The sequence below is a fragment of the Numida meleagris genome, chromosome 1 (assembly GCF_002078875.1).
Source record: "Numida meleagris isolate 19003 breed g44 Domestic line chromosome 1, NumMel1.0, whole genome shotgun sequence".
In the NCBI taxonomy this organism is placed as follows: Eukaryota; Metazoa; Chordata; class Aves; order Galliformes; family Numididae; genus Numida; species Numida meleagris.
Window position 1 is genome coordinate 76,142,647 of NC_034409.1, and position 22,543 is coordinate 76,165,189.

Genomic DNA, 22,543 nt, shown 5'->3' on the forward strand with positions numbered 1-22,543 from the left:
AGGAAATAAATGAAATGTTGTTCTAAGGTCTTAATATGTTCCTTTTTATCAGGCACTGTTATAACAGCGTAGGGTAAAGCTATGACCTAATCAGGTGGTGCAGGGTATTCTCCAGTCAGCTAGACTGGCTGCACAGGCAGAAATGTGCAATATATACATATCTATTTTAAACAATTGTCTATGTTCAGAAATGCTTTCACGGAAGCCATCACACTGTGAAAGTGATAGTTTCTTTCTTTGTTCCTCTCATAAAGATTAACGTTATTTTTGTGGTACCAAACTACTTGCAAAAAAAAAAAAAAATACTGCAGCGGTTGGAGGTGAGCTGGAGGGTGGCATAAAGCTCAGGCTCAGGCTTTTGAGCCTACCTGGAACCTGAAAGAAAACACATGTGTGCAGCAACGCGCAAGTTTTATTGTAGATACAGAAACTGTGGGGATACCAGACTTGTAAGGAAAGGCTATATGATTACTACTGTATGGAGCTTCTGTCAGACTACTGGACCAGAGTTCAATTTCTGATTGAAAGAGGGCATAAAGGTTATAGATACTGTATGAAATGGAAAAACTGATGAATTTTGCTGCTCTGGGGTGCTGCTTTCTAAGACTTGTATACAAAAATAGATGAGGTACCTGCTAGTTCAAAGAGTGCATTTGGAGATGCTTATTGAAAGCGGAACACTTCTGAGAGAGGCATAGTTCCAGGTTCTGTCATCACCAAGGATAAATCAAATCACAAGTTTCTCTCCAGGCAGCATTTCAGGTTGCTGTGAAGCTGATGTTCTCCTCTTTGGCTTCATTCAGTGTAAGCACAGGCACCTAGACGCTTACTAGTGTGACAAAGAACCAAAGCTGTCATGAAAGATCTGTTCACGTAACTGCAGTGAATTAAGCATGACTTCCACTCGATATTAACTGAATGGAAAATGTGTGAGACCCTGCTCTGCTTGCATGACAACATTCTTCCAATGATTGTCTTAGAATCTGGTAACAAGTTGTGGCATCACCTGCTGGTTGTAACTTTTGTGGAATGACTGCACAGTGTATCTGACTGGTTACCTCTCAGCAGTAGGAGGGGTAGCCAGAAATGCAATTCATAGAAAAATGGACTGCAGCAGTTGCTCACTGTCTGGCAAGAACAGGACAAAATACTAGAGGACTGCACCAGAAATCTCAATCCTTCTTTGCATTTTTGAGGGACTTTTCATTTCTTGAAATAATGAAGAAAAGCTTCAGGAAAAATAATCTGCTTCCTGCTAGCAAAATATTCAAACTGCATCTATCTAACACATGCCTCTTGTGTTTCTGGAGCCCCTGGGGGCCAGTCAGCAGGCAGTCCTGGGAAAATACATGGTTTTGAACAGTTGTGATGGTCCCAATGTGCTGAACTGGAAGGAGGAAAAAATACTGGTCTGCAAATGCTGAATGCTCTTCAGCATGAACAGTATGCAACTCTTCTGAGATGATGCCAAAAACAGGGCTTTTGGGAAGAGGATCTGCTTCTAAACTTGAGGCTAGCATCATGAAAGCACAGATGGCAATTTCAAGGGAAAATATGCAAATAAATCCAAATAAATTTTGAAAAAGCTTGACACTAGAGAGCAGAAATGCTTGACTGACTTTCCCATATTCCTCTAAGGTGACAATCAGGTAGTGCAGGCTGAAGCTGATGCTCAGTATTCTTTAAAATATTTAATTTTAATTTCCTCTTACTACCAACTCCAGTGTAAAAATAACAACAACAACAAAAAACATAGAAAAAAGGTTCTTATTTATAATAACAATTGTTTCTGTGGAATGCTATTTCATTATCCTTCCCTCTCTTTAGCAAAAGAAGGCAAGAATGTATTGGATAATTGAATGTATTTATAAGTAAGCAAGCTTTCCAATAGCTTCTGATCAATTTGACAATGTTAATGTAGTTCATACAATTATGCTCAAGTCAAGGACTTGCCTAATTGTTCTCTCATGCAGAAAGTTTTAGGGAGCCTGCAAATATAGAGTACATCTAATACTATTCTTTCTAAAGGGAGCTGGAGTAGTCAGCGATAGTGGATGACTGAAGCAGGGAGTTATAATACAGCTAATGAAGGAAATGTAGTTACATGACTTGAAAAAGAGAGTTTGGAGGAAAGGTATCAGGAAGAAGACAGATGTTTGTTTTTAATGATTACAGGATAATGCATTCATTCTTGAACACGAGTGCGGATCACAAAAAAGATGCAACTCTGAAAAGGAGCTGAAAAGGACATCAGTTTTTTTCCCCCCATCCCTGGTTTCTTCCTTTCCTCCTCTACGGTTTAGCGGGTGTACTCTGCGTAGCTTCCTCCTTCCACTGAGCTTTCTTCTCCATGTTAATGGTTGTAAGAGATTCGTGCCTTTTTACAGCCTACAAAATAATGACAAAGCAAGAGTAGAAAGTGTCACCTGAAGGACCACAGAGATGAATCGCTTACAAGATACCTGGCCTATCCTTACCAGGGCAATAACTGGAAGAGAGGAGGGTTAAACCTCAACATCCAGATATTTTAGTTTAAACTCATTATTCCTCTGGGAATAAATTAAGCCCTTCTGTTAATAGCACTAGCAGATGTATTCTGTGATTATGGTCAGTATTTAATACTAATCTCTGGTCTTCAGACGTCAGAGGTACTAGAAACAAATGAAAAATTAAATATAATAGCTTCCAGCTGCTGTGAAAAATAGGGTCCCAAAGCAGTCGTCCTCCTCTTTTCCAGTGTTTGTGTTCATACTCTGCGAACCTAAGAGGAATATCTCCTGGGACTTGTCAGTCTTTCCACTGATTCATTTCAGCGATGTACCCTTTCATATTTTGAGAAGGAATGCTGACAAGTGGAAGTGTTACCACTTCAAGAATTTACAGTGCTGGCGTAGGGACTCAGTTTTAAAGGTTAGCTAGAAACATTTTGTTAACAGAAAGAAGAGTGAAACATTGTAACCAGAAGAATGGCTTTAGGGAAGGGCAGCCTAGGAGTAGAGGATGTTCACTGGATGTCTACAGCACGTGGGGCTTTTCTATTAAATATACAGCTTTTTCAATTAAACAGTAATTTTAAAAAATGTTCCATTAAGAGTAAAGGGAGACTTTTCTAATACAATTAAAGAGCACAGAATTAGTGCTCGCCACACCTCCCCACTGTTTAAAGACTTTGAGCATTCTCAGTCTGTGGGTGAAGAAACACTCCTATTTGCTGCTGCAGCGCATAGAGAGGCACCGTGATGTGTAATAGACCTGCCACGCAATGAACTGTAGGGATCCTTTTGGCCCAAGGAGCATTTACCTGCCTACCAGATTAATAGAACAGAAAACTTATTTTTCTTTTCAAACTCTTGCAGCCTGTCAGCAAAACTGAGGAGTTAAAACAGTGCAAGATAAGATTAAGTATTGTGCTGGGGCAGGGGGAAGGCGGTGGGAGAAAAAGACTACTTTTGTATATGCAGTCTAACAGTGGTATCACCCTTTTCTTTTTGACCTGGGAATTAATCAGCGACTGCTACCTTCTGGGGAACTGGAAGGACAAACGGTACTAAAAATCCTAAGGAGAAACGAAGGAATTTACACTAAGATGCATGTGCACTCACCAGCCAAAAATGTGTGCTTACCTCCTTCCCTCTGATCACCATCACTATGCATCCCACTATCGTCAAGGCAATCATTACGTAGCTGATCTTCACCCTCAGCGTGGTTTGTGCTGCTCGGATTGCTTCAATCCTCAAGAAGTAATAAAAGAACAGACTCGTTACTGGAGACTCAAATAGGCCATTGGCTAGTTGTGTGATTTCTCCTAGCATGCTGTCTATGTATTACACTAGCAGTATGTGGTTCTTTTCACAAAAAAAAAAAAAACAAAAAAACCCAAAACAACAAAAAACCAAACCCACCGTTTTATAAGAATGGGAAAGTGATCTCTAGAGCTACCTCAGGATAGATGCAAATCATAGTAACAAAGGAGTTCCTCTCAAAGCTGGAAACAAATGCAACATTTTTAATTTTCAGTTATTCAGCTGTTAGAGAATGTTGCCTTTCTGGACCACTTGGCTGCACTGCAGGGGCAGAAGGCAGCGGTATCTCAGTATGTATGTTCACTACAGGGAAGATGGGAAAAAGAGAAGGATATTTTTACTGATACTAGTTTGCTGATGCTACTTTCTAAAGTTTATGAATACAGTGAGTACTGTATCCTTATTAGAACTGCAGTGTGCTCTAGAACTGCAAAACGTGTGTTCCCTCAGTAGCTGAAGCATGGTAAAAAAAAAAAAACTTGTCAGAAGGAATAAAACTTTGAGTTTCTTGAGCAGAGGAACATATTATCACAGCTTAGCAATTCTTTTTGCCTGAGATTCAGAATGGTTTCATTTCTGGTACCTTATATTTTCCAAAGAAGGCTTCCTCTACTACAGCTATTTATAGATTTCACACTGGCTGCTGAACAGAACGCTCCTGGAAATTCTGAACAGGACTTGGTAGAATACCAGTGGCTACAGCTTCCCTCCTGCTAGAAGAAATAGACTTCAGGTAATCTTTTTTCCTGAGAAATGAAGGAGGCACGGAGGATTGGAAGCTGTCCAAAGCTGATGATGGAAAACTCCTTCAGATCTCTTCTATACCTCAGCAGGCTTATCCAGACACACCAGTGGCTGTACTACTCCTTTGGGAAATCTGTTCACTTGTTTAACGTCATCTTCTCTAACACAGAAATCTTCCACAACCAGAACAGCTATTAAAGTTTTCCAACAGTTGTGAAGATCATTCTACTAAATTAAATCTCAGTTACAATAAATAGAAGGTTAGTTTTTGGAATATCAATACAAGAAGGGCCAATGAAGTGTAACACTTCCAGACTTGCTTTCCACACTGACCACTGACCTACTCCTGTATATTTAACTCTTCTTGCAGAATTTGGAGTGGTTGACTCCCTTCTCCAGAAGTCTAATATGCTCACTGATTAAATTTGGCATGCTATAAAATTATAGATGAATTGAAAAGCATCAACATCATGGCACAAAATAATTATATGCTAAGCCTAACAGGGATAATGGAATTAACAGAACTGAGATACTAACACTGTACACAAACATGAGTGAATAGGTAATCCTGTATCACATTTTAACCCTTATACTTGGAGGGAAAGGATTCACGATGGTTTGACATGATAAGTCACGTAGGACCTAAGAATTGAAAAGCTTTTGGTCTTTTCCCTTGAAGAGGAGTGCAAGAGTGGTTTGATCATTATTTCAGAGTATTGATCTGAAAAAAATTCTGATCACAGAGAACACACTGATCTAGCATGAAGCTAATAATTTAGCTTCCAGGTTATTTGTTCTCACGAATAATCTGTGATGAACAACTCGGGTTCAGGCTGCACTTAAAGATGAAATGCACAGAAGTAGGGTTTTAACAATTTACTAGTTAGTTTTTGAAGTATCTTGGATGTGCTAGACTATACAAGAGGAAAAGGCAGTCATCTGAACACAACTTTCATTTTAAAAACAATTCAGCAGCTTAGTGTTTATTTTGTTTAACAAATTCGTTACTTTTGACAATCATATCTTGCAAGATATGGTTATAATCACGTGCCCTTCCAGCTCAGTCTTACTCAGATTAGAAAAGGCAAACAAGCTTTTGTAGTTTTATAGTTCTTGATCCCCTTTTCAACTCTGGCTGAACTATTTCCCTCAACAAAACCAAGAATTCCCTTGTAAGTGCCACCGGGAATGCTTTTTTAAACTAATAATTGCATTTTTTAAAATTGCTTTTGTTGAATTTGATCTTTATTTTAGATAGGTACACCAAAACATCCAGTTTTATCTTCTACGTCACAGGGAGCAAAGCACTGACATTTGGATTCCAGAAGCAAAGGGGAAGCTTTTACTGCATTTTCACTAGCGAACCCATATCCTATTTGCTTAAACCCCAAGAGTAAAGGAAGTTGGCCTCTGCCCTCGAGACGTTCATTAATAAATATTTTACGTGAGTTTCAGTTACTTTATTGCTGTATCATGAAAGTTTCATGCAATAGGACGCTTTGACATATAAAGGAAAACACTAGAAAAAGCTCACGCTAATACCTGCAAAAATCTTTTTCGATTGGATGAATAAAAATTAATTGATATGTGATGTTTCTCTAATGAAACAACTGATAAATGCTGGTCATCCCTTCAGGAAAAATCTAAATGATTTACATCTAAATCATCTCAGCAATACAGAATTCTCCAGGTCACGTAATCTCAGCTACAAGATAATACAGTCACAGCAGCATAAGAATTTTCAGCTGTGGAAACCCATTCTCCTTCAGAAAAGGTATTTTGGAATTGCATTCCTATTGCATTCCTATATTCCCATGCAGGCAATGTCTCTTTCTCAGCTCCAAAACTGGCACTTACGAGACAATCTCTGGTATATCCTCTGGCTTCTTGAAATGGCCTGCCCACAGCAAACATTTCTTCTCCCAGTCTGTAGGCCTGTGCCCAGGCACCCGCAAAACAGGCCGACCTACAATAAAAAACAACCAACCAACCAAAAAAGACAGTCAAAAAAGCTGAATTCCTAACCAGTTAGACTGAGCAACGCAGAATTTTACGTACAATTGCAGAGCTGGTTACAAAATAAAAAGGTCATTGTGTTTATATTATATATATATGTATATATATGTGTGTTTATATATAGATTAATGAACCTCTGAACATGGATTAAACTGAGGGCAGGTTAGTTAGGAAAGACATATCTCATTCAAGGCCCCTCTTTTGCAGATCTAAATTTGCAGAGCCTGCTCCAGCATCTAAGCTTCCTGAGCGATGATATTAAAGTTTTCCTACTACTTTTAAATTAGTTTAAAGAAAACAAACGGAACTGCTATAGAAAAGCCAATATCTTGTTCCATAGCATAAAATAATTTTAAGTTTCTCAGGGAGTAGGAGATACTATCTTATTTGTAGGTATAAACAACCAGGCGATCACAAGGACCAGATCCTTAATTTTCATTTCAGGCTTTCAACCTCCATATACAAAATGCCCAGAATAAAGCAGGGAAAGGTTTCCTTACGTAACATTAAAATCTAGCCTGCAAAACAAACAAACAAACAAAAATAATGGGATGGATTCTGCATTGATGTATGCATTCATATATGACCTAGGAAGCGGTGTGGATACGCAGTTTGCTGACAACGCTCAGTTATTACGACCCATAAAGAAGATGGCTACGTGAGAAGAGCTGCAGGACTTCAGAGTCCCGAGTCAATGGCAGAGCCAGTGGAATTCCACGTATATAAATAAAAAGCACTTCCAGTTCACATACAAAAGATAAACTCTAACCTAATCTTTATTGCTGAGGAGCTGTCCTTGGGGTTTCACAGAAGTTTGGGGAAAAAGTTCAAGAACAGAAAGGCAAACAGCATTATTAGCAATGATAAGGAAAGGAACACTGAGCAACACAAAAGTGTTATTATTGTCACTGTATAAAAACACGACTCCAGCATTCTGAAAAGCGTGTGAAACAGTGAGCCTTTGTTTCAAAAACAGTTGGACTACAATGGATAGACAAAATTCCTAAGGATGATCACAGGTATCGAGTGGCCACCATAGAACAAACGCTGTATTACACCAAAACCCATCGGCTTGGAAAAGCACCGACTGAAAACCCCTCCAGCACAACAGAGGGCACCAAAACTGTAAGTGATGCTTAGAATGTGGACCACAATGGCCCTGCTTTGGAAAGAATACTGAGTTAAGAACAACAGAGGAAAAACAGCATATGACAGATTCAAAAACAAACACAAGGAGCAGATATTTTCTCACAGTGCCGTTCAGCTGAGGAACCCCTTCCCAGAGGATGTGGGTGCTAAAAATAGCTCCAGCCTCAGGATACTCCACAAATTTACAAAACAAAAATCCAGCGAGGACCATTAAACACAGAGGCACTGTCTCCATTATACTCCCCCTTAGATCCTTGCTATCCATTACCATTCCTCTTAGTCCCTACAAAACTGTAAGGGTCCTCCTTTATTGGCCACTACTGGAGACATGATGCTGTTAAAGAGATTCTTGGTCTTACCCAGTACAGATGAGTTTTGATGTTGTTTTTTTTTTTCCCCTGACCCACTCCATCCTTAAATATGAACTGAGCTGATAACTCCGATTCCTGCAGGGCATGTTCAGGTCTGTGAGCAGCTGGAGCTGGTTCTACTATGAAAAACTGCAGAGTATTTTAGCCAGGGTGATGCAGAAGTATTTTAGCTGGTACAGCGTTCCTAAACCCCGATTGCGTTGGGGCTGAGTACTCAGTTCCAGAACACAGCTGAAGAACCTCAGAGTGCAGGGCCGTACATCAAATATGACATTAGTGACCTACTACAAAGTGGAAGCTATGTTATTGTCACAAGAAGAAAATTTGCCTCTTGGCTTTGTGAAAAAAGAAACACAAGATCTTACTGCCAATTTTAATGCTCAGTTTTTCAGTCTAAAGATTAAGAGTTCACCCTTGCAAAAGCAGGGATTCTTGTTCAGATGACTGCAGCCTTGGTATCTAAACATTTGACGGCAAGAAACACAGCATAGTCTTGATCACAAACTTACCTCTTGGCTGAACTGGACTTTCCTCCTGGGGTTTGCTGCAGAGCCTTCTGCTCACCTTTGGCCCCACTCCCCGACTCATCCTCAGAAAGGAGGGAATGTTTCTTTCCAGCAGCTTAACAGCCTTATCTGGAAGAGAAAGCAAAGGAAACACAGGGGCTAGGGCTAGCTCAGAACGTTAAGCAGTGAGAAGGCTGGCTTTTAGGCAGGAGGTTGTTGTTCCTCCCCCCGGCCCCAAGAGAAAATAAGAAATAAAAACAGTAGGTACAAATCTAATGCTATGAAAGAAACCGCAGATATAATAATCTATTAAATCTAATAAAGAATTTAAAGATGACTCTATAAACCATCAGAATCTAATAAAGAAATTAAAGTCAATTTTACAAATTCTAAAATACATCACTTGAGTTTGTCTATTAAGCACGTGTAGAATAACAAGAATGACCGATTACGGCCTACGAGCAGATTCTACAGCAGAAGACATAGCACCGTTTCAAGGAACTTATCTATTCACGCACACAGGCGATACGCTCTGGGCAGCACTCTTCCAAGCGCTGTGCACCAACGTTTTATTCACCTTGCCGTTCCCAGAAGGGTGACAGAGCTGGGACCTGGGACAGGCGCTTTGTGGTGCACCGGACAAAACACCTTATGTATGAAAACGTGCTCTCAGCAAAGTCCTAATTTATTCATGAATGAAACATTTCTGAGGGGAAAAAAAAAAAAACAACAAAAACCTGAAAGATAAAAAGGCACTTAAGATAAATTGCGGGTTTTTTTTCTTCCTTATGTGGGAAAATGTCTCCTCTATTTTGGGAAAGGAAAAGGGAAAAGGGAGCAATGCCCTCCCGAATCAAACAGTGTTCAAGGTCTTCAGAGGATCAGCAACAACGAGGCACACAAGCCCGTTCCTTTCCCGTCTGCGGGTCAGCCCGGAGGCCCCGCACCTCAGCGCCCGCAGGTGCCCGCACGGCCGCCCCGTCCGGCCGCCCCTCCCGCGCTGCGGGGCCGCGCCGGGCCCGGGACCCCTCGGAGGCGCCGGGCTTCGCGTTACGCGTCCCCCGGCCCGCGGGGAGGACGAACGCCCGCTCGGCCCTGGCGAAGCGCAGCCGCCCCCGCAGCTCCGCTCCCCGCGCCGAGACGGCCACTCACCGGCACGGCCCCACATGTCGCCGCCCGCCGCCCGGCCCTGCGCGGCTCCCCTCAATGTCACCGCTCCGCAGCGCTCCGCCCCGGCCACGCGATTGGAGGGGGGGCGGCGGGACGCGCGGGCCCGCTCGGGGCAGCCGCCGCTCAGACCCGCCTCTCGGGGCCGCCCGCCCTCCCCGCGGCTCGACGGCGACCTCCGGCCGCGCCGCCCGGCCGCCCCGGGCCCCCCAGCAGGGCCCGCCCGGCCCCGCTTCGCCCCGCCTTTCCCGCCCGATTGGCCGCCGCCGCGCCCTCGGCCTTTCCAGTATGGCGGCGCCCAGCAGCGCGGGGAGCTGCGAGGACTTCGCCGAGTTCCAGGTAGCGGCGCCGAGGGGAGCGTGCTGCGGGGCGGGAGAGCGAGCGGCAGGGCCGGCCCCGGGCCGGTGTGTGGGGGCTAGGGGCTGCGGCACTGCGAGGCTGCCCGGCCGCGCTGCCCCCGGCGCCCTCGCTCCTCGTCCCGGCCGCCCTTCGGTAGCACTCTCACGGTGCACGCGGAGGCTCCGGCCTTCCCGCTCGCGCCGCGGGGAGCGGGCTGCGTGCCCCAGCGCTGCTCCGTCCGCCGGGGAGGGGCCGTGGGATCGGGCTCTTCGCTAAACGTGACCGGGCTGCACGGCTTCATGGAGTAAGGCTGCGTGCAGAAGCGGCACGCGTGGGAGCCCGTGGGCTGCTCCGGGCTGCGGTGGCTCAGCGCGGTCTGGCGGTGCTGCTCTGTAATACCGTGAACCCTCCGAGAGGCCTGCTTCTGCCACGGGGAGCTCTTTGCGGCTGCAGCCTGGGGCCGGCTTCTCGTTTTCTTCACCCTCGCTGGCAGGCGGCAATGCCTGTGGGGCTCTGGGAGCAGGCTGCAACAACTCTGCCCTGCCTCCTCAGGAGACGGTCGTGTAGGGAAGAAACGAGCGTGACTCTGCTGTTGGGCAGCACAGGGCTGGGGCTGCCGTTGTCGGGTTTTCGGTTCTTTGGATGAGCCCGGTTGTCTCCTACTGGCTTTCCTGCTAAGGAAACTAATTGTTTTGTACCAAGCGCGTAGAAACTGTGTCTTCCTTGTGTGTTTGTTTTTCTTTTCCCTCTATTTCTAAAGATAAACTTTAATTCCTATTAAAATGCTTAATTGTGCATTTTTTGCAGTACAGTTTTTTTAAAAATTTGTTTTTATTTAATACAGGAGTTGCTCAGGGTGATGAGGACGATCGATGACAGAATCGTCCATGAATTAAACACTACAATTCCTACAGCCTCCTTTGTAGGGAAAGTTGATGCCAGCCAGACATGTAAAGAGCTCTACCAGTCTGTAAGTGTCTGTTCCTTTAACTTCTGCTCACCTTCAGAAATTTTATGCTGTGCAGTGGCAACTAAAGTGGAGAACCTCAGTTTCTAAGGAAAAGGCTGACTTGATAGATCGTGCTTTAATGTATTCATAGCTGGCATGCTTGACTTCTCTCCACAGCTAAATCACATGGACGTAAAAGGTGCCTTGCTTTAAAATCATGTTGTAGACTGGCTTGTCCTGCAGTACTGTTCTTTTGAGGTGTAATTCCAGATGGCTCGCTTCTTTCTTTAAAAAATGAGTGCTAGCATGCTTCTGTGGTCTTCAGAAACTCTTGCTCATATGTAATCTGCATGCGTATCTTTGATTTTACCATCAGATCAAGTTGGTAGCTACTGCTCAGAGCAATGTTGCTTCTAACGTGTGGATTATAGAGACAAAGGGGGTTCTGTAGACCTAGCAGTACTCTGGTTCTGGAAAGTCTCTCTTAAACTTGTAACACAGTTTTTTTTTAATTTGATATCTGACCTACTTGTTGTGACTTTCTCTCTTGTCGCTTAGCTGATGGAAGCTCACACCAGCCGAGAGAGAATCATCAAAAACTGCATTGCTCAGACTTCAAACGTAGTGAAAACTCTCAGAGAAGAGAGGGAAAAGTCACAGGATGATGTAGCATTATTAAAGCAACTCAGGAAAGAGCAGACAAAGGTAAGTGGTGAAGATTTTGAGAGGTCACTTAGAATTAAGAGGTTGTCTTCCCAAATGGAAAGATTTCCTTGATGGAGAGAACCTGAAGGGAATCTTGACTTCATAGAATAGAATTGTTTGAGTTGGAAGGGATCTTTAAAAGGTCATCTAGTCCAACTCTCCTGCAATGAACAGGGATATCTACAGCTTGATCAGATTGCTGTCCACCCTGATTTTGAGTGTCTCCATGGACAGGGCATCCACCACATCTCTGGGCAGCCTGTTCTAGTGCTTCACCACCCCTATTGTAAAAAATGTTTTCCTTGTATCCAGTCTAAATCTGCCCTCTTTTAGTTTGAAACCATTTCCCCCCGTCCTACCACAATGGATGCTGCTAAAGAGTCTGTCCCCTTCTTTCTTATAGCCCCCCTTTAGATGCTGAAAGGCCACCCCAAAGACTTCTCTTCTCTAGGCTGAACAGTCCCAGCTTAGGCAGTGCACCGTAGGCAGTGCTGTCCTCTGTTCTTGTTGGCTGGATTTGTGAGAACCACAAGAGCAGAACAGAACTGCTTTTATCCTGTAAATGGCACATCTGAGATTCACAAATGCTTTGAAGAACATCTGTGCTTCTCCACAATGGACTCTAAACTTTGCTGACTAACACCTCCTAGTAGAATGTAACTGTTGACTCTCTTCAGAATGTCTGGAGGTTCCTTTTGCTTTTTTGAGTTCTTGTGAAAAGTCGTGTAACTGCAGATGGTGGGTATGGGTGCCAAGGTATGATCACTAGAAGATAATGAGGTGTTCTTTAAGTTTATCTCTTGTACCACGCAGTTATGCTGCCTTAAAACCATCTTTTTTCATCATTAGCCCGAGAAGCTTCTTTCTTATTCATTATGTTAATCAAGGTTTCTGTCCACTTTGAGGAGCTGCCAGGAAGCTTTGAATTCCAGTTAAGCTTTTTGTTGTTGTTGTTAGTATTTAGTTTAGATTGTGTGAGAGAGACTTCTGGATTTGCACAAGGGATTATAATGTGCAGACTTCAACTGTGTAGCCTCTGGATGGAAGGTGTACTTCACCAGAGGTGAGGTAGATGGCATATCAGAAGTTTGAAAGAGCACTTCTTTCCAGAGCAGTGAAATGCTGATGCATTTGTAACTAAAGAACTTCCTGGAGGGATGACTGGAACTCAAGGGTTCAGTGTCCATCATCTGATGTTTCCAGGCATTGAGTGAACTGTTTGACATATGCTTTTGGAGAAGTGCTCTGATGTGATCTCGTATTTAAAGAATTGAGTGTCAGGCAAAGTGGTTTTGCCCTCAAAGCCTAACCTACAGAACTTAAAATGATCATCTGCATTACTTGTCCCCCTGTACACAGCTCTGGTGAGGCTGCAGTTTGAGTACTGTGTTCAGTTTTCGGTCCCTCACTATGAGAAAGATGTCAAGGCCCTGGAGTGTGTCCAGAGAAGGGCAATGAAACTGGTGAAGGATCTGGAGCACAAGTCTTAAGAGTAGAGGCAGAGAGAACTAGGATTGTTTAGTCTGGAGAAGAGGAGGCTCAGGGGAGACCTTATCGCTCTCTACAATTACCTGAAAGAGGTTGTGGTGAGGTGGGGGTCAGCCTCTTCTCCTGCGTGACGAGTGACAGAATGAGAGGGAATGGCCTCAAGTTGTGCCTGGGAAGGTTCAGGTTGGATATTAGGAAAATTTCTCCAAAAGAACACATAGGCACTGGAACGGGCTGCCCAGAGCGTTGCTGAGTCACCATCCATGGAGGTGTTCAAGAAATGTTTAGATGTACTAAGGAGCATGGTTTAGTGGGAAATATTGGTGGTAGGTGGATAGTTGGACTGGATGATCTTAGAGGTCTTTTCCAACCTTGATGATTCTATGATGCTTTGGGAAAACTAGCGTGATAGCTTAGCATGTTCTGCAAGTTTTGTTTGCAGTCTATTTCTTAAATAATTTAGTTACTGAGCCTCAAACCTATCGCTGAAACCAATAAGAAGGCTGCAATGATAATGTTTATTAATTACAGGTGATTTCATAGAGTCATAGAATCATAGAATGGCTTGGGTTGAAAAGGACCATAGTGATCACCTAGTTTGAACCCTCCTGCTGAGTGCAGGTTTGCCAACCACTAGACCAAGCTGCCCAGAGCCATGTCCAGCCTGGCCTTGAATGCCTCCAGGGACGGGGCATCCACAATCTCTGGGCATCCTGTTCCAGTGCATCACCACCCTCTGAGTGAAAAACTTCCTCCTAATACCTAACCTAAACCTCCCCGTCTTAGTTTAAAACCATTCCCCCTTGTCCTGTCACTATCAACCCATGTAAACAGTCATTCCCCCTCCTGTTTATATGTTCATTTCAAGTACTGGAAGGCCACAGTGAGGTCTCCCCAGAGCCTTCTCCAAGCTAAACAAGTCCAGTCCTTGAACCTTTCTTCATAGCAGAGGTGCTCCAGCCCTCTGATCATCTTTGTGGCCTCCTCTGAACGTGTTCCAAGAGCTCTGCATCTTTTTTGTGCTGGGTGCCCCAGGCCTGGATGCAGTACTCCAGATGGGGCCTCGCAAAAGCTGAGTAGAGGGGGACAATCACCTCCCTCTCCCTGCTGGCCACTCCTCTTTTCATGCAGCCTAGAACACAGTTGGCCTTCCAGGCTGCCAGCGCACACTGCTGGCTCATGTCCAGCTTCTCGTCCACCAGGACCCCCAAGTCCTTCTCTGCAGGGCTGCTCTCAAGAAGTTCTTCCCCCAGTTTGTATAAATACCTGGGATTGTCCCTGCCCAAGTGCAACACCTCGCACTTAGCCTTGTTGAACCTCATTAGGTTCATGTGGGCCCACTTCTCCAGCCTGTCCGGGTCCCTCTGGATGGCTTCCCTTCCTTCCAGTATATTGACTGCACCGCTCAGCTTGGTGTCATCTGCAAACTTGCTGAGGGTGCTCTCGATTCCATCATCTATGTCATTGATAAAGATGTTGAAGAGTGCCGGTCCCAGGACCAACACCTGGGGGACACCACTTGTGACCTGTCTCTACTCAGACATAGAACCATTGATCACAACCCTTTGGCTGCAACCAGCCAACCAGTTCTTAACCCACCGAACAGTCCATCCTTCAAATCCACACCTCTCCAATTTGGAGAGAAGGATGTGGTGGGGGACCCTGTCAAAGGCTTTGCAGAAGTCCAGGTAGATGACATCTGTCACCCTTCCCCCGTCATCTGATGCTGTCACTCCATCATAGAGGGCCACCGGATTGGTCAGGCAAGATCTGCCCTTGGTGAAGCCATGCTGGCTGTCTTGGATCACCCCTTTGTCTCATATGTGCCTTATGTTTAAAAACAGTCTATAATTTGGAAACATCTCAGAAATCTTTTGGTCAGGTGACCTCAAATTTACACTCAGTTTGTTTTTCCTTTCCCCATTTTCTCCCTTTTTCCTTTCCTTCTCCAGGAGTTCAGGTGTTTTTTTTTTTTTTTTTTTTTTTTTCTGGAACTCAGACAACTTCTCTTGACAGTGCGTTTCCTTTTTTGAGATTATGCATTTCAAATGCATTCTTAATTGGTTGCAATACAGATCTATTTTACTCTTTATTATTTGTCCTTCTCTCATACTGCTAGTGGTACAAATTGGGGAACTTTATACCGGGTTACTACTTCTGGGTTACTGATTTTAAAAAACATCCTTGGAGCTGTGCACGTCTAGCAGCCAATACTTTTAGTCCACTTACATAAAAATATCATTTGATTATTGTTGTTACCTTAGTTGTCTTATATGAAATTTCAGAACAGCCAACCAGATTAATTCTGGAAGTCCAAAACATATAGCTTAATGAGTATTAGCTTTATCAACTGAACTAGTTGGGCCTAATCTTGGAGTCTGTTTTTGAAAAAAAAAAAAAAAAAAAAACAACGAAACAACCCAACCCACACCACCTTTATAGCATTGCTGATTAACACTGATTGCATTGCTGTTCGGATCTGCATCTCTAAGCAAGAGACTGAAATGGAAGTTTTTCTTGGGTTTGGTGTCAAAGATGATTGTAAAGCTATTCATGTATTCCAGCAGGAAAAACTCTTCCTTGATATGCCAAAGATCTTCTGAGCAGATACATTATAGAACCTCATTCTGTTCATATGGTCACCCAGCTAATGCTGTGTTATTATTTCAAACGGTTTGAAGTCCTGTTTTGTAGTCAAAAGCTCATCCAGCACCTGTGTAAGCTGTATGTGTCTGGATGTCCTGCTTGGCGGGTTTCTTTTTTCTAATGAGATTGCTGTCTTGGTGTTGCACCTGTTCACCAGCTCTCTGACTGGAACCACGTACTTACAAGTTGATTCATTATGGAATCTAAAACAAAAATAAATCCTAACTGTGGGCATGAATGGTAAATGGGCTCTTATATCCCCTCTTTTGCTTCTGGAGCTTGTGGCAGGGCCAAATTACCACAGGTCATCTGAACACAGCTGTCACACACGCTCCATGGAGTTACTAATGGGGCTGAGACAGATTCTTACATTTCTCCTGGATTGAATGAGTGCTCTAGAACTGCTTATTGTGGTGTTTCAGAGCTCTTCCACCTGTGTAAACCTAGTTTGTCCCACTGTAATCAAATATCATAGTAACTGGTTCAGAGACCATAAACATATGTGATCTGTTCTTGCAGACCATTTTTTGGTCAGTGCACAGAGTAGATGGCAAAGGAAGTGAAAGGGATGCCTTTGTGATCTTAATCCTAAATCAGGAATCTGTGATTTTCTCCTAGTTCTGTTGCTGGCTATTTTGTCTGAGTCCAATAATGTGTGTGTGGAAGACTGAGAACTCAAGGCTGCAAAACTAACCATTGTGCTGAGTGCTATTCAAGCATAATTACTTTATGTCTGTGGAGCCATTAAGGCTGATCAGTTCGTTCCATCAAATCTTGACAGGCAATACTTAAGAATGGATTAGTAACCAGTAGATGCTTCTGCCTTCAGGGTGCCTCTTGCAGACTTCCCTAGCCTGCCCAAAGTACTGGCTGAATGGAAGGACCAGGCTTTCGGGATGATTAACTTCAGTTTGCATCTGGTACTGGGTTTTTGTCATGGAAGTTGCGGAGGTAGTGAATACTGAAGGCTGCAAGGAACATCTTGACAATAACCTCTTTTTTTGTCTGTTATTTTCTACAGTTGAAATTGATGCAGTCGGAGCTGAATGTTGAAGAAGTGGTAAACGACAGAAGCTGGAAGGTACTCAGTCATTTTAGAAAGTGATGTGGCTCCATGCCATGGGTTTGAGCTGTCCTGCCCTGGAGTTGTGGGACAGATGCTTTATGAGGCAAGTTAATTAGGAACGCTGAGGGCAGTGCTAGGGCTAGTGTTTCACAGTCAGACATTTTCCTAGTTCTGGATGTAGATTTCAGGGCTTTTCAGAGGCACTGGGAAGGAAAGAAGTGAGGATTTAGTGGGGAGGAAGGACTGTGGGTTGCTCCCCATGTAGATCCCCTTCTCAGCCTTACTCAGTGGCTAGGGACTTGGTAAACTTGTCTGTGGTGGCCTATCTGGAAAGCTTGGCTGGGCCTCTTCTGGTGCCAGTGGGATGAGCCTTTCAGTTATGGCTGTGTTTAGTGGCAGTCGTGCTTCTGAACAGAGGCTGGAGGAGGATGGGGCTGCAGAGGTTAAACCTCTTTCTGACAGAGCTTCTGCCTGGATGGATGATCCTAGTGCGAAGGTGCAGTCCTGCTGTTGCTTTCTGGTGTCACTTTCTGGATCGATGACCCCAGATGCTCCACTCCCTTCTTAATCTCAGCTTTAGGATTTTAGTCCTGAAGGTTCCATCAGGGTAAATGGAATACAACTTCATGTCTTGTGTACTCTTGGAGATCATCACCGTAATAGAGCTCGATGGAGGCTGAACAAATGAGTGTTTACATGTTTTTGCATTCAGTCTCTGTACAGTTTATCATGCCCTTAATTAATTAGTCATGCCCTTAAGCTTAATTAATTTTGAGCCAGCTTGATTATGACTAAGAAATACTATAACTTTAACAACACCAGTGGCAAACATTTCATGGAAACAACACTGTCAATTTTACTTTAAAAGGGCATGGGGTGGGTTGTGGGGAGAAATGCCTTTTTCTCCTCTAGTATCTCTATTCTGAAACCAGGAGTAGGCACCAAATTTAGCACTAATACCAGTGATTTCCTGTAGCTACATTAAGCTTTTGTCAGAACAGTGACAGAAATGCCTGACTTCTCCTGGGAATGGAGAATGTTTAGTTTAGAAGTGGTGAGGTATGCCCATAGTGCAGAGAGATTTCAGCCTGCAAGTGTTTAGAGAAGGACTTGAAGAGAAATGTCTGCCTGGGTTTTATCTCCTGCCCTGCTGTCACCTTCGTCTGAGTGCAGGCATGGCTGAGGTCTCATTCAGCTGTAAAAATACTCCACTGATGGAATGAGATCCAGTCATAGCTATGGATTTAATACTGTTTGTTACATGGCAGTGGTTATTGGAGAGCAGGTGAGGACCTCTGCTCTTTTTTAGCGTTGCAGGCTTTTGATTGAAAAGTACCCTTGTGGATTTACCTTAACCCTGACCACTGCAAACTGGAAATACGTGGTTAAGAAACAGTTGTTTTGAGATATTTACTCTGGGTAGCTGTAGCAACAGTGAGATACAGAAAGGTGCTGCTTTATAGCAGTGCACGTGGTGTTCTGTTTGGCTGAAACCAAGCAAGTAACTGACTTCCAAAATAAGACACTTAGGTTAATCTCTCTACACCACCTCCATGTGAGAGTTTGTCATTACAGTGTTTTGTATTAATACATGAAAGACAGCAAAATCAAACTTTACCAAGGAACGTGAATTTTATGGTATCTTGGGCACTTTTTCCTATGTGAAAAACGTAACACTTTACAGGTAGGCTACAGGAGTTAAGTGGGCTGAATAACACCTTGATCTCTATGGGTAGATGCTGCTGAAAGTAGGAGGCGGTGTTAGTAGGATTGCAATATTGATCTTCCACGGGTTTCAGAGTTGCTATTAAATATATGCTTTAAAAGTTTGCATGGAAGCTGAGGTGTTTTTGGAATGTTTGATGTGAGAAAGCCTGCCTTACAGCAGTTTAGACTGCATTTCCAGTAACCTTTAAGGCATAATATGCACATAGAATGACTTGGAGAGAAATGGTGCAATTTGCTTAGTGTGAAAATGCTTCCAATGGGAAACCTGTGTGGCTTTTAGTTTCTACAGTTTCTTTCTATTGGTTCCCTGATCTCAGATCTTTACACACTCTTAACTCTTCAGAGGTGCCTACTGCATGTGGTAATGTAATGGGACTGGCTTTGCATGTATTTGAAAGCAATTATGTCAGAGCTGTCATGTTTTCTCTAATATGAACCAGTTAGCAATATGTGTCTGCTTCTTAAAGTACACTAAATTTGAAGTGAAATTGAAGAATACTTAAATTGTTGCTGTAAGGCATGCTGCAATCTTCACTTTTGCAGAAGTGGCCGTTGGTTCTGCATGCTGAATAAGGAGACCGATTGCAGAATTGTCTAATTCTATTCTAGGGAGATGAGTTTAAAATAACATATTTATATAAAACGACGCGTACCTTCCCCAAAACTGAAGACCATTCACTTTGCATGTGAAGCCTGTGGGAGACTTCACAAAATTTGGCATCCTGAAGATCAAAGACAATTTGTATCAGAAAAGGAGCGGGGTACCTTGGCAAAACGTGCTCTCACATGGGTGCTGCCAGTGGCTTAGTAACTGCCGTTGCCTTGGCTTGGTGCTAGGTGGTGCTCGTGCCACTTTTCAGGACATGCACTGGACAAAGTTTGGTGCTGAAGTGGTAAATGACTAAATTCTTTGAAACGGCACTGATGACTTTTTGAGCCTACATGTTATGCTTTTGATTCAGACTGCTGTGCTTGATATAGTCACGCTTACTGGCTCTTGCTAGGGTAAGCAGTCTGCTTGCTGAGCTCTGCAACTCGAGCTAAATTAAAGTGATCTTCAGTCTCTAGTTCTGTGTCCCAAATTTTACCCAGGGAAGGTGCCAAAGGTAAATGAGATGAGAGCGGTGTGCCCTTTGCATGGAATGCTGGCAACATCGGCACCTGCAGCCAAATAAAGTATGGGCATGGCTTCCAAGAGTACTTGCGCCTCTTTTTAGCTGTTGCCACTGTGTACAATGCATTTGCTCAGGAAGGAGAAGAATCCGATGCCCAGACTTGAATGCCACAGTGAAATTCACAGAATGCAGCTGGTTCTTTGCACTGATCATTTCCTTCCCTCTTTAAAACAATAACAACCAAAAAACTTCCCACCAACCAGCCAACCAATGAGCCAAAGAATTCAGTATCTTTGATATAGACAGACCACAAGGGTGAGAGCTCCTTATCTGAAGGGAATACTGTTAGTGCTGTGCAGTCCCCCAGCACTGAGCTGCACGCTTTAGATTTAGTAAAGCCAGGAGGGAAAGCAAATGGAGACGGATGGCCTGGTAAGTGCCATTTATTGATGCCACAGGGCTGGGTGCCTTGAGCTGGGTATGGCAGGAAGAAACAGTTACCTGAAGTAGTTCTGAAGACTCTACACAAAGACTGATTGGCTTTTGCTCTTCTGTTTTGGTGTCTCAGGTTTTTAATGAGCGTTGCCGAATTCATTACAAGCCTCCGAAGAGTCAATGATGTGAAGTATTTTCCATCAAGGTGGTCCATAATCATGAGAGCCAAACTGGAAAGAGACCTTGGGTGAGCCACGCTTGGGCCTTGCAGAACCAGGATAACCCAGTCTTGCTTTATTTTGGACCTACTTAGCTGGAATCTCAAGGTTTAAATAATTCTCCTGTAATTAAGAGAAAACGACTCCTCTTTTGTACAAAATATGTGAACAAATGAGTTTTATAGTATTAAAATAATTTTCAAATTGAATGTGAAAATGGCATCTTTCTTGAACTTCTCAAGCTGCAGGTGTCTTAGAGGGGAAGACAGAGTAAAGAAAACAAACAACAAAGGAACAAACAAAATCCCAGCTCAGAGCAGGGAGGATGGGGTTCTCCTAGAACCGGGGCACGGTAAATGATCAGTGAGCATGTCGTATGAGTAGTTCACAAAAATTCAAAAGAATATAAAAATTGCAGGATGATAAACTGGGGGCTCAGCGCGTGTCAAAGCAGGAAGCTACCAGCCTTGTTTTAAACTACTCAACACCAGTGACATTGTTTCAAAATTTGAATGTGGACACAATTTTGCCATTGTTCCCCCTTGCTGACATCTGTGTGGTCTTCATTACAATGGTCTGGATTTTGCTTTTAACAAAGACTGTAGTGTTGATTAAGAACACGTTGTTGGAGATGAAGATACATATTTGAACAGCGTTCAGGAAGCAGGCAGTTAACTCTCCAATGTCTGTATTCCATCTGTTCTTCTGAGCCCTTAAAATTAATTCTGTAGGTGAGTTATATCTGAATGGAGGAAATAGCAGTGTGTGCAGGATACTACTGAAGCTGGCCACAGTGTTGCGTTTAGAAAGCTTTAAATGCAGCACCCCTGTGGTAAGGCAGCAGTGGAAGCATCCTTTAAAACAGGATAAAGGTGAGGAAAATGAAATTTCTGTAATCATGTATCTAGTTTTTACTAACTCTAGTTGACTGACTGTCAAATAACAAGGTCTGCTTGGTTACCAGCTCTTTTGTTACAGAGTAGTAATAAGACTTTTACTACCGTTGAACAGAGCCATAAAATGCAGACTCCATCTTGCAAACACTTTGGAATTCAGCTATGCCACTGAAATGACTGTGAACTCTCGTGTCTTTAAAAGCTTCGCATATAGGGGGAGCAGGACATAGCTGGAGGAGTATACATGTGTCACAGGAATCTGGCAAAGTTCCATGCAGTATCTTTTCCTTTATAGTCCTTTGTCCAGTAGAGACTCTTAGGCTACAATGGTGGCCTTTGTTTTGAGGCAGTAGGGTAGTTGTGATGTCACTCACTCCCACTTTTCTTTGGGAATGAGGCAGAAATCTGCCTTAAAACTTTGAGGATATAAATCCTAATGTTGAAACACCTTTCCCTGCACGCCCTGCAAGGTACTGCAACTGCTTGAAGCAGGACTTCATTCTGCTTGGAGCTCTCATTTCACTCTTGCTGAAAAACAGTGAAAATACTTCAAGTTTAAAAGCAGAAAAAGTGTTCTTCAACTGTTATATTCTTATAGTAGTTTATTCTTGATTATTAAAACAAAGTAGAAATCAACTACTGCTCAGAACTGTGGCCTGAGTTGCCAGTAACTTAATTTCCACAGGAGATGCTCCACTAATCAGATGGTGAGAGTGACTGGTTTTGATTTCAGAGTTGGTTCTCTAATACTGAATCTCAACGTAAGGTCCTAAAATCTTTGTTCTCTTTAGGATCTGAATTTAGAACTGCAACTCATCTAAGGCACTTGTACAATATAAGCTTCTGCCGGTGTGTATGGAAGTGGTATCAGTACCTCTGAAGAATTAATCGCTGTTCTACTGTAACCATTCATTTAAACATAGAGCCAAGAAAGTAGATTTGAATTAGCCTTTATATGGAAAAACTTATGAAAATCAAGACAGCTTCTAAGTCCCAAACACCCCCCTCTTCAAATGTTTACAGCCTATTTACAGAGTTGTACTAGAAAGCTGAGTTACTCTATTTGGTTTACTCTGAGCGCAGAGGACTATCTCTTACAGTATACGGCAAATCATGTGGATCAGAGGCTGCTTGAATCTTGCTGTTGAACTTATTGGAACACTAAGGTGAGTACCTGGAATTGCATGTCAGGCTTTGGGGCA

The 22,543-nt window shown here is 43.3% G+C and overlaps 2 protein-coding genes across 4 annotated transcripts; one reads left to right on the forward strand and one right to left on the reverse strand.

The window, feature by feature from the left end:
• FAM162A (family with sequence similarity 162 member A) lies at window positions 1,750-9,956 on the reverse strand. Its single transcript, XM_021396642.1, has 5 exons — window positions 9,742-9,956; window positions 8,593-8,718; window positions 6,405-6,513; window positions 3,624-3,732; window positions 1,750-2,388 (listed from the first exon to the last, which is right to left on the reverse strand). The coding sequence occupies exons 1-5, from the start codon at window positions 9,755-9,757 to the stop codon at window positions 2,293-2,295; spliced, it is 456 nt and encodes a 151-aa protein (XP_021252317.1). The 5' UTR covers window positions 9,758-9,956; the 3' UTR covers window positions 1,750-2,292.
• On the forward strand, window positions 9,904-20,662 carry CCDC58 (coiled-coil domain containing 58). Of its 3 annotated transcripts, none has more exons than XR_002438588.1 (5): window positions 9,904-10,095; window positions 10,940-11,065; window positions 11,603-11,749; window positions 16,905-17,052; window positions 20,361-20,662. XR_002438588.1 is itself a non-coding variant. In XM_021396647.1 (5 exons), the coding sequence occupies exons 1-5, from the start codon at window positions 10,045-10,047 to the stop codon at window positions 20,409-20,411; spliced, it is 435 nt and encodes a 144-aa protein (XP_021252322.1). In that variant the 5' UTR covers window positions 9,904-10,044; the 3' UTR covers window positions 20,412-20,662. The 3 variants fall into 3 exon arrangements, 2 of the variants coding, with proteins under 2 accessions (XP_021252322.1, XP_021252339.1); XM_021396647.1 differs by having other exon boundaries at window positions 16,905-16,964; XM_021396664.1 differs by lacking the exon at window positions 9,904-10,095 and adding an exon at window positions 10,183-10,399 and having other exon boundaries at window positions 16,905-16,964.